The sequence below is a fragment of the Chrysochloris asiatica genome, unplaced genomic scaffold, assembly GCF_000296735.1.
Source record: "Chrysochloris asiatica unplaced genomic scaffold, ChrAsi1.0 scaffold00019, whole genome shotgun sequence".
NCBI lineage: Eukaryota > Metazoa > Chordata > Mammalia > Afrosoricida > Chrysochloridae > Chrysochloris > Chrysochloris asiatica.
The window spans coordinates 23,409,031-23,429,413 of NW_006408537.1; the positions used below are offsets into that span (position 1 = coordinate 23,409,031).

Here is a 20,383-nt window from a genome sequence, read left to right on the forward strand (position 1 = left end):
TGGGATGACATCAAGAACATCATACAGGTAGAAAGCAAAAAGTCGTTAAGAAAACAAGAGAGAAGGAAAAGATCAAAATGGATGTCAGAAGAGACACTGACACTTGCTCTCCAGTTTAGAGATGCTAAAGCAAATGGAAGAAATGAGGAGATACAAGAGCTGAACAGAAAATTTCAAATATCTGCTCAAGAAGCTAAAGACAAATCTTAGAACAAAATGTGCAAAGATCTGGAGTCAGAAAACCAAAAAGGAAGAACACGCTTAGCATTTTTCAAGCTGAAGGAACTGCAGAAAAAATTCAAGCCTCGACTTTCGTTATTGAAGGATCTCTGGGCAAATTATTGAATGATGCAGAAAGCATCAAAAGAAGATGGAAGGAGGAATACACAGAGTCACTGTACCAAAAGGAAATAGTTGATGTTCAGCCATTTCAAGAGGTAGCGTATGATCAAGATCCAGTGATACTGAAGGAAGAAGTCCAAAGTATATTGAAGGAATTGGCAAAGAACAAGGCACCAGGAATTGATGGAATAAAAATTGAAATCTTTCAAAAAAGTGAGGTGGCACAGGAGGCACTTACTCATCTTTGCCAAGAAATTTGGAAGACAACTATCTGGCTGACTGATTGGAAGAGATCCATATTAGTGCCCATTCCAAAGAGAGGTGAACCAATGGAATGTGGAAATCATCGGATAATATCTTTGATATCCCATGCGAATAAAGTTTTACTAAAGGTAATATAGAAACGGCTACAGTCATACATTGACAGAGAACTTCCAGAGGTTCAAGCTGGATTCAGAAGAGACTGTGGAATGAGGGATATCACTGCTGATGTCCGATGGATCTTGGCTGAAAGCAGAGAATATCAGAAAGATGTTTACCTGTGCTTTATTGACTACGCAAAGGCTTTCGATTGCGTGGATAATGACAAACTGTGGACAACATTGCGAAATATGAGTATTCCTGAACTCTTGTGCTCATGAGGAATATGTACATGGTCCAAAAGGCAGTTGTTCAAACAGAACATGGGAACACTGAATGATTTAAAATTAAGAAAGGTATGCGAAAAGGTTGTATTCTTTCACCATACTTATTCAACCTGTATGCTGAGCAAATAATCCGAGAAGTTGGGTAATATCAAGAAAAATGTGGCATCAGGATTGGAGGAAGACTCATTAACAACCTGAGATACGCAGATGATATAACCTTGCATGCTGAAAGTGAAGAAGACTTAAACTAGCTACTGGTGAAAATCAAAAGAGCACAGCCTTCGGTATGGATTGCGTCTTAATATAAAGAAAACAAAAATCCTCACCACTGGACCAATAAACAACATTCTTATCAATGGAGAAAAGATTGAAGTTGTCAAGCACTTCATTCTTTTTGGATCAACTATCATCACTCAAGCAGCAGTCAAGATATCAAAGAGAACATATTGCATTAGGCAAATCTGCTGCACAAGACCTTTTTAAAGCATTGAAAAGCAGAGATGTCAGCTTGAAAGACTAAGGTGCGCCTGATCCAAGCCATGGTATTTTCAATAACCTCATATGCATGTGAAAGCTGAACAGTGAATAGGGAAGATCGTAGAAGAATTGATGGTTTTTAGTTATGGTGTTGGAGAATATTGAAAGTGCCATGGGCTGCCCAAAGAACCAACAGATCTGTGTTGGAAGACGTGCAGCCAGAATGCTCCTTGGAGGCCAGGATGGCCAAACTTTGTCTCTCATACTTCAGACATATTGTCAGGAGGGACCAGTCGCTGAAGAAAGATATCATGTTTGGTAGGGTGGAGGGTCAGAGAATAAGAGGAAGACCCCCTCAGCGAGATGGATTGGCAAAGTGGCAGTATCAGTGGGCTCTAGTGTGGCAACGATAGTGAGGTTGGCCCAGGATCAGGGAGTGTTTTGTTCTGCTGTGCATAAGGTCGATATGAGTCAGTGCCAAATCGATGGCACCTAACAACAACAACAACACTGAACTTTCCCACACACCTGAAAATAGACCTATAATTTAGGGACATATTATGCTTTTATTTATTTAAAATAAGAATCAGCGATTTATATAACAAGTTTACTGTTGGAGGTTTTTGTCTTTGTTTTTCTTTTCAAATGAAGTTTTAGATATGTTATTGTAGCTAAATACCATTGAGTCAGTTCCTTATTAAAATGACCCTATATAGGGTTTCCAAGGAGCAGCTGGTGGTCTTGAACTCTTGACTCTGTGGTTAGTGGTCCAGTGCTTATTCTACAGCATCATACCAGGGCTCCAGTTTTAGATATGTTGCTGTTGTTGTTAAGTGTCATCAAGTCGATTCTGACTCATAATGACCTATATAGAGTTTCTGAGGAGCATCTGGTGAGTTTGAACTTCCAGCCTTGTGTTTCGCAATCCTGTACTGATCCTACAGCGCCACAACAGGAGTCCAGTTTTAGAGGTTTTATTTTAGGGTGGGGGGTATTATACATAAATTCAGATAGCATATAGTGTTAAGTGACTAATAGTCACATTACTGGAAAGTCTAGATGTTCTCTTCATTATCATTGAGAAGTAAGAATTTTTTCATGTATTATTTATGGCATTGTTTCAGTATTTTTCTCCATGTAAATTTAATGACAGACCAAATGTGTGGCACTGTGGCATAGTGCACTTGACTTCAAGTCGGTTTTATGTACCAGGTTGTTAGCTCAAATGCCTTGGAAACCCTGTACAGGATCACTATGAGTTAGAACGAACACCACAGCCCTTAACAGCAACAACAACAAATATCTGTAGTCAAGTTTTCTGCTAGTGGTTTGTTTTAGAGCAGCAGTTAATAAGAAAATTTAGTTGAATTATCTTTTGGGTAAAATTTTGGGTAAAAAATCAGTAAAATTAAGTTGAATTATCTTTTGGGGTTTGTTAAAATAGGGTTTGACTGTTATTGTTGTTGTTAAGTGCTGTCGAGTCGATTCCGACCCATAGTTCCTTTTGTTATCTTATACTGCCACTTTGTAATCAGTAGTATTCCCTGTGGTGTAAAATTTAGTTTAATATTTCTGAGTGGCTCATGTTACAGGAGCATTCATGAAAAAGGAAACATAATACGGATTGGTAAATGATTATTTTCTTACTGTTAGATTTCATGTATCATCTAAACAAATTTGATGCTTTAATGACTACTTATTCAAGTTTTTAGAAAGTGATTAAGTAACTAAATGTTTTTGACAGCTTAAAATACTTGATAAATAATTGGCTTTTATAAAATATCGCATCTTACATGCAAATGCATTGCTTTTTATAGGGCAGATGACTTGAACGCCATGCAACTTATAAGTAGCCGAACATTGAAGCTGCACTTTAGCCTCCATAGAGGCCTACATCATCATGTTAATGTTATGTTTGATTATTTCCACCTTTCTGTTGTATCTGTCACAGTCCATGCATCACTGGTTGCACTACACCAACCACTAATAAGGTAAATTTAAATAGTACTCTAGTGCTTATTAATGTAATGTCTTTCATTTTATTAGTGAAAACATATACACTGATGAATATACATATACACACTAATAGTAAGGAATCTCTAATTTTATAATTATTAATAATACTTTTATTTTGTATTAAAATAATAATTAAGATTATGGGAGCATTAGATTGGTAATTTTTCATTATAGAAATATGGAGCAATCTTTTGTCAATCCCAAAATAATGCCATTGGAAAATAACTGCACAGCAGTTATTTAGTTAGTTAGTTTCTGTGTTTTCATGTAATACTATGTTGTAATTACTTATTGTCTGGCAAAGTGCATTTGCTTTTCATGTTTTTTACCTTGGTCTCTTCGCTGAATAGATTAATTTCATCATCTGAAATCTATACTGATACTGTTTTCTATGTTATTAACCAATTTTACAGATTTATGATTTTTAAACTATATTATGTACCATTTCATTTAAAAATATAGTATTATGGATCATAATAAATGCACTGGGGTGATTATTTTTTTACCATATACTTCCATGAGGAAATGGATTGTCTTACTGATGTAAGAATACAATTTTTCTCTTAACTTTTTATAACAAATCATCATCTTTGTGTTATGAACACTTTTTAAAATCAGTAAGTTATGTGAAAAATATTTGATTTGGCTTCTGAATTGTCTGCTTTACAATTTCATACAGCTAGTATTATGGATGATGTATAAGGGATATGATAAGCTGGTTTTATCAGAAATCTGAGTATATATATAAATTTTATAGAATTATTCTCGGTATTTACAGATGCTGATACAATTTAGCATATTGACTACAAGTAACAAGAACCTCCTGTGACATAGCTCTTTCCTTTGTTTTCAAAACTGTAATCAAAAACCTCTTCCATTTTGTTACTCATGATCCCAAATATAAAGGTCATCTTGACCCTTAAGTTAGAGCACAGGGTAAGGAAGAAATTTGTTTTCCTGACAGCTTGCTTTGTCTTTTTTATGCCCTAGTAAGATCAGTTGTTGTTGTTGTGTGCTGTGGAGTCGGTTCCAACTCATAGCAATCCTGTACAGGGTTTCCGAGGCTATAAATCTTTACAGGAGTAGAAAGCTTCATCTTTCACCTGCAGAGCAGCTGGTAGTTTCAAACAGCTGACCTTGCGGTTTGTAGCCCGATTCGTAACCACTTACACTACCAGAGCTCCTAGTAAGATCAGTGTAACTGTCAAAAAAGAAATATGCCATATTACTTTTATGTGAATTGCACCTTAAGTTTTAATACTTGAAAGTTTCTTTCTTTATAAAACAAATTCCTGTAGTTTTCTGAATCTGCTTTGTGTCATTTCATTAAGAATCCCTATAAACTGTTTGAACCATTCCTATTTTAAAACTCACCAAGACTGTGTTTATAGATCTTTACTGTGTCACTCCTGAAATGTACACACTATTCATAGAGGTTAGCTCAGATTATTAATGTTACTTTGTAAAACCTTAATTAAAGAATAGTGATATTTACACACTAATCCTGGTGAGTTCAATGTGTGTTTCCTCTTGCAATGCAGCATTTTTTGCCACAGACTATTAGGAGAAAGGGGCAGCTCATCTCCTAGAGACCGTTTACTGCAAGCAGAAGACATTTTTGGCTCAGAATCAGAAGCCAAGAGGATTAACTGTTGGCTCTGGTTAGTGACTGGAGATAAAAATGAGGTGCCTGCAACAGCTGAGGTTGCTGGTCTTTACTTAGCTGCCCTAAGCCCTTTTATCACCTCTGTTGCTGCTAGAACTCGCCAGGGAAAGAAAGCAGTGTCTTTCCTTGCCTTTCTTTGCCTATAAATTAGAGGTTGGAAACTGGAAGCAAAGAAAAGGTAAAAATAAGCTTTTTGCTGGTGATGCTGGTAAAGGGGTCATGTTAAGGGTAATATTCCTCACTGTTTATGCTTCAACAAGTTGCTCTTGAAGTTTTGTTATAGGTGAATTAATTTTTTTAATTAGCAGAAAGTTTACTGAATTCATGAGAATGCACTTCACAGAGTGATCTCTAAATGGCATTCTCTGGGGAGAGACTTAACTTAATTGACCCTTTTCACTATAGGTGGATTTTTTTTTCTCTCCTATAAAAACAATGAAAAAAAAAAAGTTAGTTCTGAATTTTGCCTTTTCTCATGCTGATTTTCACTTAAAACAGTTTCTGTGACCAACCCAACTATAGGTATTAATCAGGCATTTAAAAAAAGTGGATAAGGACTTCTTTGCTTGTTTTTTTATCTGATCTATTCCTTATTTGATTTTTTTTTTTTTTTTTTTTAAGGACAACTTTTATGACTCAATTCTGAAAAAGACATCAGAGCAAGTGAAATTTACCAATGACTTGAGAATCCCTTCTCTGGTGGAATATAGATATATTGTTTAGCAAAGCAAATTGATTTTGCAAATGAAAGCTGCTCTCTGCTTATGGCAAAGATGATTTACTTTTCTATCTTTTCCCTTTTTTCCAAATTGTTAATCCAAAAGCTTTGGCATACTTATAATTACCAGTGCTTTATCTCAAATATAATTGTTTTATTTTTAAACATTCAATCAGAAATATTTCTCTTATTCTATGAAATTTGTAGAATACTAAATGTAATATTATAGGAGTTTCTGGGTAGTGCAAATGATGAAGCACTTGAGTACTTACCAAACTACCCTGTGCTGCCTTGAAAGTTAAGTTGGTGATCTGCTTCTGAAAGGTCACAATCTGGAAAATCCTTTGGAGCAGTTTTACTCTGCACACATGGGGTCGCCGGGGTCGCCATGAGTTAGGATCAACTCCAGGGCAGCAGTAATAGATTGCTAATAATAATAGAAGTAGTTCATATATGATTGAGATGGTGCCTTGAAGCATTTATAAAGGTTATCTTAATAGAACACATAGTCTTTTAGAGAATTAAGAAAAGGAAATAATCCTAGTTTTGAGAAATGGAGACATCTAACTATTGAGTAAGTTTTCTTTTTACATGTTAGTGGGAGCTCTGTATTTCTGTAAGTAGCCTGTTTTGGTTTTTTTAACTTTTTAAAACTTGGGAACCAGCTCTGACTGATCAGTGCTTCCAAATTAAAGCTTAATACCCATTTGTCATTTAGTCACTTTGGATCCTATCCTGTGTTCTCTTTAGTATCCTTTGAGACTTCCTGAATCCCAACCGTAGAGAAGTAATATCAAGCATCTAGCTTAATTTTTTAATAATCACTGTGTCTCTTCATAATCAAATTATTAAAATAATTATTAAGAATATGTTAGAACTCATAACATGACATACTCTTTGCTCTTTATTTTCATCCTGTAAGATTTAGTTAATAAATATTCAGCTTAAGTTTAAGTAGACTATTATGATAATCATAATGTAATACTTATTCCTCCAGCTTTCCTCGTTCTGTGAAGACTACTTGGTTAAACAGAAATGTACCAGCACAAAACAAAGATTCTTTGATTCCTACTCTTGAAAGTGTGGTCTTTGGTATTAACTACACAAAACAGTTGTCACCAGATGTAAGACCTGAATATGTTTATAAATTCTTTTTTCAACTATTTTATTTCTTACTGTGATACTCCTTTTATTAGTTATTTGAACCCAACAACATACCGATGTTCTTTGAACATGATCTTAACAAATTGGGTGATTTTAGTTGTTGATACTGAAAAAACTAGCTTGATACTTTAAAGTTTCACCAGATTTAATGGATAGAGACCTCAATTGGCAGCCCAGTGACTTTATAACTTGCTACCGTTATCCCTTGCTCCCTTAATAAAACAGTTATAATCAGTTGCCATAGTTGAGACCCAACCTGAGGTAGTACAGTTACAGCCATTACTGTCCTGGAAGAAAAGGGGACTTATAAAAGCATATGTAGCGTATGTGTCCCTCAGTCCAAATATAATTTGATTCTCAAATTATCAAAACAATATAATTTTACATCCTTTTTTTTTTTTTTAAAGAGTCTTCCGTAACTGAAATTACTAGAGTTGCATTTTATATGTTTAAATTCTTTGGGTGAACAACTCTAAATTTTTTCTAAATTCTCTTATATTTTAGAATAACTAATAAATTGGGGTGGATTTTCCTAATATTGAAGTATAATCCTTTAAGATTTTTGGTTACTAACCATTCTGTTCCCCCAAATCTGTTCTTTTTTTTAGGGATGCAGTTTCATCATTGCAGAATCCTTCCTACATCATGCTTATAATTTTCATTATACACTTTGTGCCACTTTGCTGCTAGCTTTCAAAGGATTGCACAGCTACTTCATTACGGTAACAGAAGAGATTCCCTCTTGTCAGAAACTAGAACTGGGTATGTTAAAAGTAGCCAGACCTATCCTATAATTTAATTCATCCTCTCCATTCTTATAATACTAGTTATCAGCATAGTTTTTCTATACTAACACTTTAATGTTTATGTGCTTTCCTTCTACTCTCTCAATTCCATCTTTTTCAATCCTTGATACTCATTTTCTTCAGTTTGAAAAATTTATCAAGTAATATTGAAAATAACTTCTTAGTGTTAAATTTGAAATGAGTCTTGATAGATTTTTAAAAAGCATGTTTGTCCATATACTGTTCTTAAAATATAACCAGAAAGCATACTTGTTGTTGTTGTTGTAGGTGCCGTCGAGAAAGCATACTAGAAAGCAAATAATTATCTATAGCATTCTGGGATGTTAAATCAAATCCATACCTCCAATTATTTAGCTAGTGTATTCAGATTGTAGGTATTTAGGACATTTTATATATACATTTGGCTTTGGTGGTGTTGTTATTCAGTGCCATCAAGTCATTTCAAATTCATATCAATCTTATACAGGATTTCCAAAGCTGTGCATCTTTGTGGGAGCAGAAAGCCTTATCTTTCTCTCCCGCAGAGTAGCTGGTGGGCTCAAACCGCCAACTTTGTGTTTTGCAGTATAGTGTTATCCTACAGAGCCAAGTGATCTTAAATCTCTATTCCTGTTATTTCACGTTGGGGAATACTAGCATTAATTGCCTAGTGTTTTGCCATTTTAATAGTTAATTAAATCAAAAACATCAAATTTCAGTTTTAGTGTATATTGCCATGATTTTGTATGCCACTTGTTTGCAAAATTCTTTTACTTACATCATTTCACAGAAAATAAATTATTATAATTATTCAAATGGGTTTTTATTCAAACTTTTAATAATAGTTTTGTAGGCTTTTATTTTTAAATATTAGCTTAATAGCTTATCATAAAAGCACGTTCAGATCATCTCTGTTTATAATAAATTTTTTATCATTATGTTATTGTTGCTGAGTGCTGTGGAGTGAGTTCCAATTCATAGTGTCCCTGTATAGTGTTTCCAAGACTAAATCTTCACAGGCACAGAAAGGCTCATCTTTCTCTCATGGAGTGGCTGGTGGTCTCAAACTGTGGACCCTGTGGTTTACAGTCCATTGCTTATCATACAGAGCCGTACTTGGATAAATCATGAATAACTTTCGGAGGTGTTGGTAGGAGTAAGGAGTGAAGGTTAGGATTGGAACTATGACTAAGTGTAGGTTAGGCCTAGGACTTTGTTTAGTGTTTAGGTTATGGTTAGAACTAGGGTTACTGTTAGGAGTAAGGGTTGGACTAGGGCTCAGAGTAAGGCTTGGTATATTTTTTAGGGTTAAAGTTAGGTTTATATTTATTTATTTTGTTTTCCTGAAATTTCTTCAATTTCCTCTTCATTAGGAAATTCTGTAACTACAGTATTCCCTCTTTTTACATTATGTTTTTTGTTATAACCTTTCTGGTTCTCTATTTTCAGTCTTGTTAGGTCTGTTTTACTTTGAATACTTATATGTCTAGGTTGGGAGTCCTAGTGTGGTGCTGTGGGTTTATGCACCAGACTGCAAAGCCGTTTGAACTGCAAAGTCAGCGGTTCAAGGTCACCATCTTCTCCTTGGAAGCCCTATACAAGGTCACTATGGGTCGGAATCGACTCTACAGCATTTAACAACAAGAGCATATCTAGGTTGAGTCCTGGTGTGGCACTGTAGTATAAGCACTGAACCATAAGGTCGATTAGAATAGCATGATTGATGGTTCAGACTCAACAGTCACTCCTCAGAAACCCTATACAGGGTCACTATGAGTTGGACATGACTTGATGGCACTTAACAACGACAATATATTTTGGTTGAGTTCTGGGTGATATTGTCATGCATTTTAATTTCAGGTTGTTGTCTGCTGTTGTTGGTTCTCAGTCCAGAGAACTCCGTTTAGAATTTTTTGTAAGGTTGGTCTGATTTCTACAAATTATTTTTTATTTCCGGTTATTTGAATGACCTAATTTTGCTGTCACATTTAAAGTGCAGTTTTGCTAGGTATATAATTCTTGCTTGGCAGTTTTTTCTTTCATAGGTTTATATATGTCATTCCACTGTCTTCTTACCTGCATGGTTTCTGCTGAGAAATCAGAACATAGTCTGACTAGTTCTTTATAGGTAACTTTTTGGTTTCCTTGAGATGCTCTTAAGATTCTTACTTTGTCTTTGGTTTTGAAAATTTTGATTATATTGTATCTTGGTGATTTTCTTTTGGAATCTATCCTGTTTGGACTTTGTAAAATTTCTTGAAAAGGCTATCTTCTTGTCTTTCATGATGTTAGGGAAGGTTTCTATCAACAAGCCTTATATCATATTCTGGTTCATTTGTTTTTGTTTTGTTTTTTGTCTCTCCCTGTTACAGAATTCCAATCACATGTAAGTTATTCTTTATTGCTACCCAGTCTTATGGTTAGCCGTTCAGTGATGATCATACAGCACCACACCAAGACATCCTCTTGAATAATATTCCACATAAACCTTAGGCTTTCTTAGAATTTTGGGTTTTTGTGTTTTTTTTTCCTGATTATTCCTCTAGCAGATGAGTATTGAGAGATTTGTCTTCAAGCTCACTAATTCGGCTTTCCTTTGATTCAGTTATCCTTCTTTACTCTTTCAGTGTATTGTGTATTTCAGACAATTTAGTGTTAATCTTTGGGCTTTCTAATTGCTATTTTTGTATAGTTTTTATTTATTCATTAATTTTTTCAATTTGTTTCCAAAATTCTTCTAATTTTTTCTGTTTTCCTTTATTTCATCTGTAGTTTTCTTGATCATTGTCTCCATTAGTTCAAAGTGTCTAAATCACTTTTTTTTAAATGCCTTATCAAGTAGTCCCCAAAACATTTCTGGTGTTACATTTGTGACTCTGTATTTTGGTGACTTGCTTGAGGCACTCTGTCTTGTTTCTTCATGTAATCTGAAATGTTCTGTTTTCTTAGAGACATTGTGGTGTTGTATTTATATTTAATTAATTATTGTATATTTGTGCATTCTCTCCTAGTGGATATGGTAGAGACTGGTAGTATGAACTTGGTTTTGTGTTTACATGGTTTTGTGTAACATAGTTCAGGCATGTTCATACGCCTCCAGAAAGAGGAGCACGCTGCCATTTGAGTGACTGACCCCAGACAGAACAGAGACTGTGCAGAGTGGGGACTGACCATCCCCTGGTTAGCAGAAGAGCATGGGCGCAAAGGGAAAGGAGCTCTGGTAGCGTAGTGGTTACATGTCGGGTTGCTAACCTCAAGGTCAGCAGTTCGAAACTACCAGAAGTTCTGTGGGAGAAAGATGAGACTTTCTGCTCCTGTAAAGATTTACAGCCTCGCAAACCCTGTGCAGGGTCATTATGAGTTGGAATCGACTCCACAGCACATAACCACCACCACCACCTGCTGCCAACCTCCAGCCAGATCTTGTGCTTGCAAGCAACCATGTCAGTGTTGTTGTTTAGTGCCATCAAGTCTGTTCCAACTCATAGCAACCCTGGCTAGGTTTTCCAAGGAGTGACTGGTGGGTTGGAACTATTGATATTGTGGTAGGCTTCTACTCTTGTGGTTCGTCCTACAATACTACACTAGGACTCACGATGGCTGTACCATCTAAGCTACCCTATAGTCTTTTCTTTTCTTTTCTCCCACTGTTCCTGTTCCACTTTGTCTTTTAGTGGGTACTCAGTCCACTTCTCTGTCCTACCCTCTGAAGCTCAGAGTTCCAGGATCACCATCTATATCTATTTCACTGGATCTCCCATGTCTGTGTTTCAGAGGGTCTTCTCAGTGCATCTGCCTGCTCTACCATCTTTCCCCAGAAGTCTTAGGAATAGCTTTTTAAATTTACATAAGTCAGTCAGTCTTCTTTGTCTGTTCCTTTGTTCATCAACAATCTCAGTATTTTAACAATAGCAATGAAATCTCTGGTCATTGTTATTGAAGGTAGTTGTTAGCTTTGAGATTAACTAGATGGCTTTATAATTTTATAGTTGCATGTTTGGAGATACAAAAAATTATTAGAAATTGTAAGAATTTTTTCTTCATTTAAATTTATTTATAGAATCATGCTGGATATTCTGCTGCTGCCGGTCAGCAACTATTCCAGTAGATTTCATTCATTCCATAAGTCATATTTGACTAAGCACAGGTTTCACTAAATTGACTGGCTGGAATCCTTATATTATCCCAGTTTATACAAAGTACACAACAGGAACATTTGTTTATTCTTCTTTGCTCAGGTATGCTTTCATGGTAATGTGGAAAGGATAGCTTTTTGATTGTTAGGGTCTGAAATACTCTTTTGTTTGCTGTTTCATGTACTTAGCTCCCCTCTATGTCTCTCAGGAAAATTCTGTAGGAAACTACTACCTCAAAATGTAAATTATATATTTTTAAAATAGACTATCTCTTATTTTCAATTAATTATCCTCCAAAAATTTCCCTAATTTGTTTCTTTGGTGCTCAAAAACTATTTTGTAGAATAATGTTATAAATTTTAGTTAAGTTCAATGACCAGACCACAAAGCTGTTAAACCACAATATAAATGAAGGACAGCATCATCTGTCTGAAAAAGCAGTATCATAAAACATAGTAGAGTGAAACGTAAAAGGCATGTGTAGTGGTATTTCTACAAGAAAATTTGTCAGTGGTTTTGAAAAGGATGCTATAGGAAAATTAAGGGTAGTGTTATTTTAAAGTGTTTTAGTGTACACGTTTGAGGCCATTTCTATCACTTAGTAGCTTTGAGACCATAAACAGAAAGTGATTTCCATTCCTTAAGGTAGAAAGATCAAAAGAAATCAGATGTAGTGGAGGAATAAGGAAGAAAAGTGAAGACATACAAAAGGGTGTAGGGTAAAGAACTCTAGAAGTCAGATTATTTGTCAGTGTAATGCTCTGGGAATTTTTATGAGCACCTGCTGTGTCAGGTAATGTGCTCAGTGTTGAGGAAAGTATAGAGTCTCTGTCACTAAAGATCGTGGAGCTCTCCTCTTCCTTTCCCTCTCACAACAACAATAATAACTTATCATTTCAGCATTGGGATTGGCAGGGCAGAGTCACCCAGCAAACTGGAGCTTCTTGTGACATAATATAAGATGAGCCTGTTCATCTGCATATCATTTCCAACTGTAATATTTTTTAATGATAAAATATATGAGGTATATTTTAACTTAGACCAAAATATATCCAATTAGGGAAAGTAAATTCACTGATGAAATTCATAATTAGTAATTAAATAAGAAATAAGTTTATGTTTCAAAGGTAAAGTTTTATTTCAAATAGCTTAATGTTAGCACTTTATTGTTGCTGTTAAGTACTATCTAGACAGTTCCAACTCTTAGCGACTTACCTGGTTTCCAAGGAGCAGCTGGTGGGTTTGAAAAGCTGACCATGCAGTTATCAATTCAGGGATTATACTATAGCAGCACACCAGGACTACAGCACTTTATTGCTTATTCATTAATCTAACTTCAACTTGATAACTCATGTGTTCATTAGGCAGTTAACAAGTAGGTTGGCTTTTCTGTCCTATATTGCTTTGAACTTTGAATTGTAATATAGAAGTTAGCATAATTAAGAGATCCCTTAAAATTTAATTTTAGGAGTTATGATTAAATTAATGTAACTTTTACTTCGAATAATTTTATTATATTTTTATCAGAAAATAAAATTTTAACCTAAATGCAGACTTCATTTTACATGATTAAATAGCTATCAAATGAAATTATTAGTATGTTACATATGATAGTTACTAAAAATCTGTGTGCTGGATAAATGGATGCATGGATGAAGTAGCAAAATACTGATTTTGTTGTACATACAAAAAGCATAATCAGTAACACATAATTTCTAGCAGTTTTTAGGAATTTTTAAATCAAGACTCATCTTTAATAATAAATGATTCATGATTTTAGTTACCAAACAAATTATAATATTTTGTGTTTTAAACCTTTACATTTATATTTTCTCTTCTGTTTATTGTAAAATTTAGTTTACTTTTAAATATGTCTTCTAAGAGAACATCTAAAATGCTATTAACTATTTAAAATAAAAGTATTGCACATTCTGGACTATTATAGTTATTTATTTTTTATCTTATCAAAATAAAATTATAAGTGCTGAAGTGTATTTTCATGATACACTGTTGACTAAAGATCACTGTACTCACCAGTTTTAATAAGTACATACAAAGTAGTTCTTGATTAGAGAATATATTATTTTATTTTATTTTGTTATTTAACACTTAGCTTGAATTTTCAAATAAGCATATATTTCAGTCTTAAATCCTGACATGCTTTAAAATTTTATCTAAACTCTATTCCCTATCTTAAAATAATGCCTTGAATTCTTCTTTCTAACTTTGCCTTTTTTTTTTTTTTTTTCTTTAAATAAATGATGTACATTTTTTTTTAATGACATATAGTTAAATATTGGCTTGGTGCAAAGAGCACTTAGAGAAAATGAGAGTCAGAGGTCCTGAAATCTAGACTTGGCAAGTCACATAATATTTCTGATTCTCAGTGTCTGCAGTTATAAAAATAAAGGGTTGATCTAGCTGACTTCTAGGATAATAGCCAACTCTAAAAATCTGAGTCTAAGAAGTTAAAATATAAAAATAATACTTGATTATTAAATGTTGAGTGCCACATACATTTAAGTAGAAAACCAAACAAAACTTGAATGTACATCATTTGTAATTCTAGTAAACTAATTAACTAACTGAAAGATTCTGCTTAGTGTTCTAATCTAACTGCACTATCCGGTATACAATAATAAAGTCTATTACTAACAAGTTGGAACATTCTAATAAATAATGTTGAAAAAGGAGTATAGTAACTAGTGCTGTGTGCAATCCTTATAATAGCCAAGGCCAACATGCAGGTCCTATATGAACGCCTTCTCAGAAGAAAACAGCCACGAACCCAGAAAGACACCTGTCTAGGTATGTTTACAAGTAGGTTAAGTCAATACTCCCTTTCATTTAATTAAGTAGATATTTATTAATATAATATGCTTCACCATTCATTTTAGAATTTTCTTTTAGAACAAATCTGATTTGTAGGTAAGCTTTGGCTAATTTTAAAATTAGTTTATATTGAAGTTTATATTTAAAACTGGGAACTAGTCAATGGAAGTGTCTCTGGATTTTTCCATATACTTTCTAGAATTCTTTTAAAGAACACTTGAAAACCATGTGAAGTGCCAGAATTTGCTGCTTGAATATTTCCTTCAATTTGGTCAAAGTTATTTATCTTTGTATAGGCCTAATAAATAAGTGATAAAAAATTGAAACTAGTTTCATACATTTTTAAAGTAAAGAAGGTAAACATTCTCATTATCTGTGTTTGAGTTTTTATTTTGGTAATTTGCATTTAGTTTTACTATTGTAGAGAGAAAAAAATTCTATTTTCCAGATATGTTACATATGTTAACAAAAAAAATTTTTATCTTATTATTTTATTGCTATATTTACATTTTTTTTGGATTTTTGCTTTTTAATATAAGCAATATTTCATTAACTGTCTATGATAAGCATACTGAAAGCTTTTACTTTGTTTTCAATGATCCCAAATCCATAATCCCAATCAACCATCCCAAATTATAATGAGAAATTTAAAAATAGCATAAAATTACAACATTTGTTTCTTAGTTTTCAAAAGTATGAGCAAAGAGAACTTGAAGAGCTCAAATGTTTTTCAACATTTCTCGCATGACCACTACTCAAAAATATTAACGTTAGGTCCATTTTCACTAAAATCATTATGGATAAAACTTATTTTCTTATAATGGAAGAAAGAAAGAAAACTTAAAAGTCATTGTAAGTATTTGTAGTTATTCTTTTTAAATATTTTTATATTCTTGTATTAAGTAAGTATAAAATTTAAGAATTTACAGTGTCAAATTATTAGTATATATGATATGCTTTAGTGTTCTTTTTTAGCAATTAAAATATACTTCTAATTTAAACTATTGTATTGCCAATTCCTATCAATTGATGTGTATGCATTCTAAATGGTTTTATAGAATGTATTTTACATGTAAAATACATAAATATCGGTCCGTTTCAAGTTGAGCAGAAAAGGGTTGATTCAGAACTGAACTACAAGTAGTCCCGGAGACCAAATGAATTCCTGTCTGTGTTTAATTAAGATTAATATGTAAGGCAGAATATTTAGGTATGGTTCGTATCTAATAACAGTCAAAATTTGCCTTATTATATAATATATATTGTGCTTGTCTATGCATAAAAAACATTAAAGAAACACTTCCAAAAAGACTAAAACATCTTTAACATAATACAGTAGTAATAATATTTTCATATACATTTGCAAAGTAGTGTCTGTTGTTATGAACCATTATATTTATCTTTTTAATATAATAGGCTTTATGAGAGTTGGTTCATAACTATGGATTTTCAGTAAGCCAGACATTTGTAACCTGGGGACTGCCTACATAATATAGTTAGCTAAATAATACTTTTATTGAGGTATCTTTTACTCTAAAAGTTAGCATTATGCTAGCATTTTCTGAGCTTATGTTACAAATATCTGTTGAAAGAGTGTATGGATGAATGTTGTTGTTGTTAAGTGCCATAGAGTCAGTTCTGACTCATAGCAACCCTGTATAGAGTTTCCAAGGAGCAGCTAGCTGGTGGATTTGAACTGCCGACCTTGTGGTTCACAGTTCAATGCTGATTCTACAGTGCCACACCAGAAGTCCATGATGAATAGATTTAGAAAACAAATTTTAAGTTCATGGACTCTTTGACCCTGTAACTCTACTTCTGTGTGAAAATGTGTGTTCAGACATTGTTCTTAGTGGGAAAACTCTGAAAACAAAGATAAATGCTCATCATTTGGGGAAAGAATGGAATATGAAATAAATTATGATGCATCTACAGCATGCACCTGGACATAGCCATCTAAAACAATGTTCTAGAACTAGGTGCCAAAGCTCTATGGAGTACTGTTAAGAGAAAAACAAAAAATTCATAAAAATATATAAAATACAATCCCATTTTTGCAAAAAAAAATAAAAAATAAAAATGACTTGAAAACTTCCATAAATTGGTGTGTTGTTGTTATTGTTGGTTAGTGCCGTTGACCAGTCCTGACCCATAGCAACCCTGTACAGGGTTTCCAAGGAACAGCTGGTGAGCTTGAACTGCCAATCCTGCAGTTCAAACTGATTTTGCAGTCAAGCGCATTAACCCATAGTGCCACACCAGGACTCCATATATTGATGTATACATCTGAAAAATAGTGAAGGGTATGTTCTCAACTTTAACTTTTGATTAGCAGGAGGAACCAAGGCCCAAAAATTTTTTTATAAAATAATGATCACATTTATAGATGTTTATAAAACTATATAAATGAACATACAGGCAATCACCAGGTTATGAATATCTGACTTATATGTGCAACCCATAGTTGTGAACCAACCAAAATTCGAGGCACATTCAATGGGTTCATAATGACTAATGGATGCTATTTTGCAATATGTATCAAAACATTCTTATTATTACCGTATTATGTAAAAGATATCTTAGTGTATCTGGAAGTGCTTCTTTAATGTTTTTTATGCATAGATTCCTGTTGTAGCACTATAGGGTTAACCTAGGATGGCAAACCACAAGGATGGCTGTTAAAACCCACCAGCTGCTCCTCAGAAAGCCTAAACAGGCTTTGAATTCGCTATGAATCAGAACCAACTCTATGGAACTTAACAACAGCAATGAATTGAAAGGTACACTATGTACCAAGATAAACATTTGACTAACTCACATTAGATGCAAAGCTTACCTAACTGGACTTATATACAAATTTGCCTTAAGATGGTCTTTTGAACTGAACTCATTTGTAATCTGGGGGCTGCCTGTGTATGTCATTTTAAAAAGAAAAAAATAAGCATGGAATTTAAGGCTTCTAGTTTAAAATTATTTTGATTTAAGATTTTGAAATTAAGTTTTGCTCTTACACTATGTTGTTTACAGTGAAGTTGTTCCCACTTGCCAAAGTCTAAATTTACCAGTGTGTGCACTTAGTATCTTATATGTAAAGATTAAAATAAGTATCAAAGCTTAAAACTTTTAAAAATTGGGTTTTTTTGGTTTTTTAATTCAGAGGTTGGTTATATAACCTGCTAAGACAAATTGTATTGATTTTTATCTGTCATGGGAAAATAGCATGAGTAATGCAAAAGCAGATGTTGGCATTTGGAAATTGTGGTTTTAATACAGGGCCTACTTTTTTTTTTTATTCTTGGGAAACATAATATTAGAAACCACTGATTTATCTGATGATAACATTAGTTGCAAATCCTTAGTGAATTTCTCTAGTTGTCAGTTAATTGGCCAAATTAGCAAACTATGTAACACCACCAAGTTCTTGGTGTATGTTCAAATACAGTGTTATTTATATATTTTAGAAACCACAAAGTATGTATGTGTCCTATTAGTTTTATTCCTCAGCAAAGTATTTGTTGGTCACATTATAACTTGATTGTACTATTTGCCATATAACCATAACAACTTATTTTAACAAATTTAAATGTTTATAATTTTTTTTAATATACAGTAAACATTAACCTTATGAGATAGTGAGCTGATGGATGAACTCAGAGCTATCAAAGAATATATTCTTGCTTTTGTGTGAGAATGACAAAGTGTCTCTCAGCAACAAGATTATGGGATTTTGTTTTATTGTAACTAAACTTCTGTAAATCTTTCAAAGGAACTCATTTTAGTTTGATTTCTATTTAAAAATTAAATATATCTAAAGATGATATTTCAGACCTTAATAGAATTCTTTCCTATAAAAAAATCACGAATCTTTAGACTTTGTCCTTTATAGGCAGTTAATAACTTATATTTTTTTTAAAAGGCAAGAGAGATTGTGTAGTAAAAATTTGCTTCAACTTAAAAATGACTTAAGGAAAACTGAATCTTTTAAACTAAGTTAGAAACTTACTTTATTGAAACAGATTTTATATTTACTTTCACTAAATATTCCACATTCCACATAGGTTTAAAATATATTTGAGTTATAAAAATTTATTTTGCTTGAACTTCTTAGCAGTAACATTTGCAAAAGGCAGGATAAGCCTGCTATGAGGCAAAATATTAAACTTTTACTGGAAATTACAAACTGTGAAATGCAGTAAAATCTAATTACGTGTTTTGTCTGTGGCAGAATCATACAACTTCTTACTTAGGCTTGTAGTCATCAGTATTTCTGTGACATTGTTAGCCTTTTGCAAAAACTGAAGCACATGACTTTAAATAATCACAACAGATTTTAAGTCTTAGTTGTTACATTATCAATATAAATGTGTTTGAAAATATGCCACATTGAAATTTAATTTGGTCAATATAGTACAGATACTTCTCAGTCTTCTGGCTTTTTAAAGAAATTTGATTCATGTATATGATTTCATACCTAATATTGAAATATTTCCTCTAATTACTGTTTACTCCTTTCAGAGGAAATGGATGTAGAAGGCCGACTTACTGAACTATGTGAAGAAGTTAAGGTACCTGAATTTCTAAATTCACATTATCAAGTGCTTTTTGTTTCTTATTCACATGGTTTCTGAGAAAATCTAAACTAATTATCTTTTTAAACTGCAACTTTAACATGAAATGAATCTTTTAAATGTTTATATAAATGCAATAGGAAAGACAATTTAGCTGATCAAAAATGTACAGTTTTTTTTCTATTAGCTCATTAACAGGGTTTCTGAGGATATTTTTAAGCATTTAAATTTACATACTTTTATAAAAGAATTAATTTAAAAATGAAAAATTACCTTATTTCAATATGTCAATGTATATCACAATTTTTTCAGTTCATTTTAATTAAATTGAGAATTTTCTTGATGTTGATGGAGATTTTTTTTTGTTGTTCAGGAACTAAGAACTACATTAATGGAAAAAAATAGATTCATTGATCATTAATCAAAAATAAATATTTGAAGTTGGATATTTTTTCATGTAAATTTAAATAAGGACTAAGGTCTCTTTGAGAATCTAAAAAGTTAGTTACCTTTCCCTTAGAAACTTATTTATATATGTATATATGCATGATACGGTGCTGTAGGATAAACACTGGACCAGAAGGTTCAATCCCACCAGCCACTCTTCAGAAACCCTATACAGGTCACTATGAGTTGGAACTGACTTGAAGGTACCTAACAACAATATGCATCATATATTAGTAATCTTATCTAGTGTCCTAGTTGCCCTCAGTTGAGTGTTTATTTTTTAAACTACCAGCCTGTATGCTGAGCAAATAATCCCAGAAGCTGGGTTATATGAAGAAAAATGTAGCATCAGCATTGGAGGGAGACTCATTAACAACCTACGATATGCAGAGGATACAACCTTGCTTGCTGAAAGTGAAGAGGACTTAAAACATTTACTGATGAAGATCAAAGAGCACAGCCTTCCGTATGGATTACATCTCAATGTCAAGAAAACAAAAATCCTCACTACTGGACTAATGAACACAACATTCTTATCAACGGTGAAAAGATTGACGTTGTCAAGGATTTCATTCTTCTTGGATC

At 33.2% G+C, this 20,383-nt stretch overlaps 1 protein-coding gene across 3 annotated transcripts in view; it reads left to right on the forward strand.

Moving 5' to 3' along the window:
* Nucleotides 1-20,383, forward strand: part of FAM135A (family with sequence similarity 135, member A) — a 207,128-nt gene that overhangs the window by 114,492 nt on the left and 72,253 nt on the right. For 2 of the 3 annotated variants that reach the window (XM_006835748.1, XM_006835749.1), the window contains 4 exons: nucleotides 3,284-3,457; nucleotides 6,864-6,990; nucleotides 7,639-7,792; nucleotides 19,299-19,348. In XM_006835748.1, coding sequence (XP_006835811.1) covers nucleotides 3,284-3,457; nucleotides 6,864-6,990; nucleotides 7,639-7,792; nucleotides 19,299-19,348 — 505 coding nt within the window. Of the gene's footprint in view, nucleotides 1-3,283; nucleotides 3,458-6,863; nucleotides 6,991-7,638; nucleotides 7,793-14,681; nucleotides 14,760-19,298; nucleotides 19,349-20,383 lie in introns of all 3 variants that reach the window. The other variant, XM_006835750.1, reaches the window with a different exon arrangement.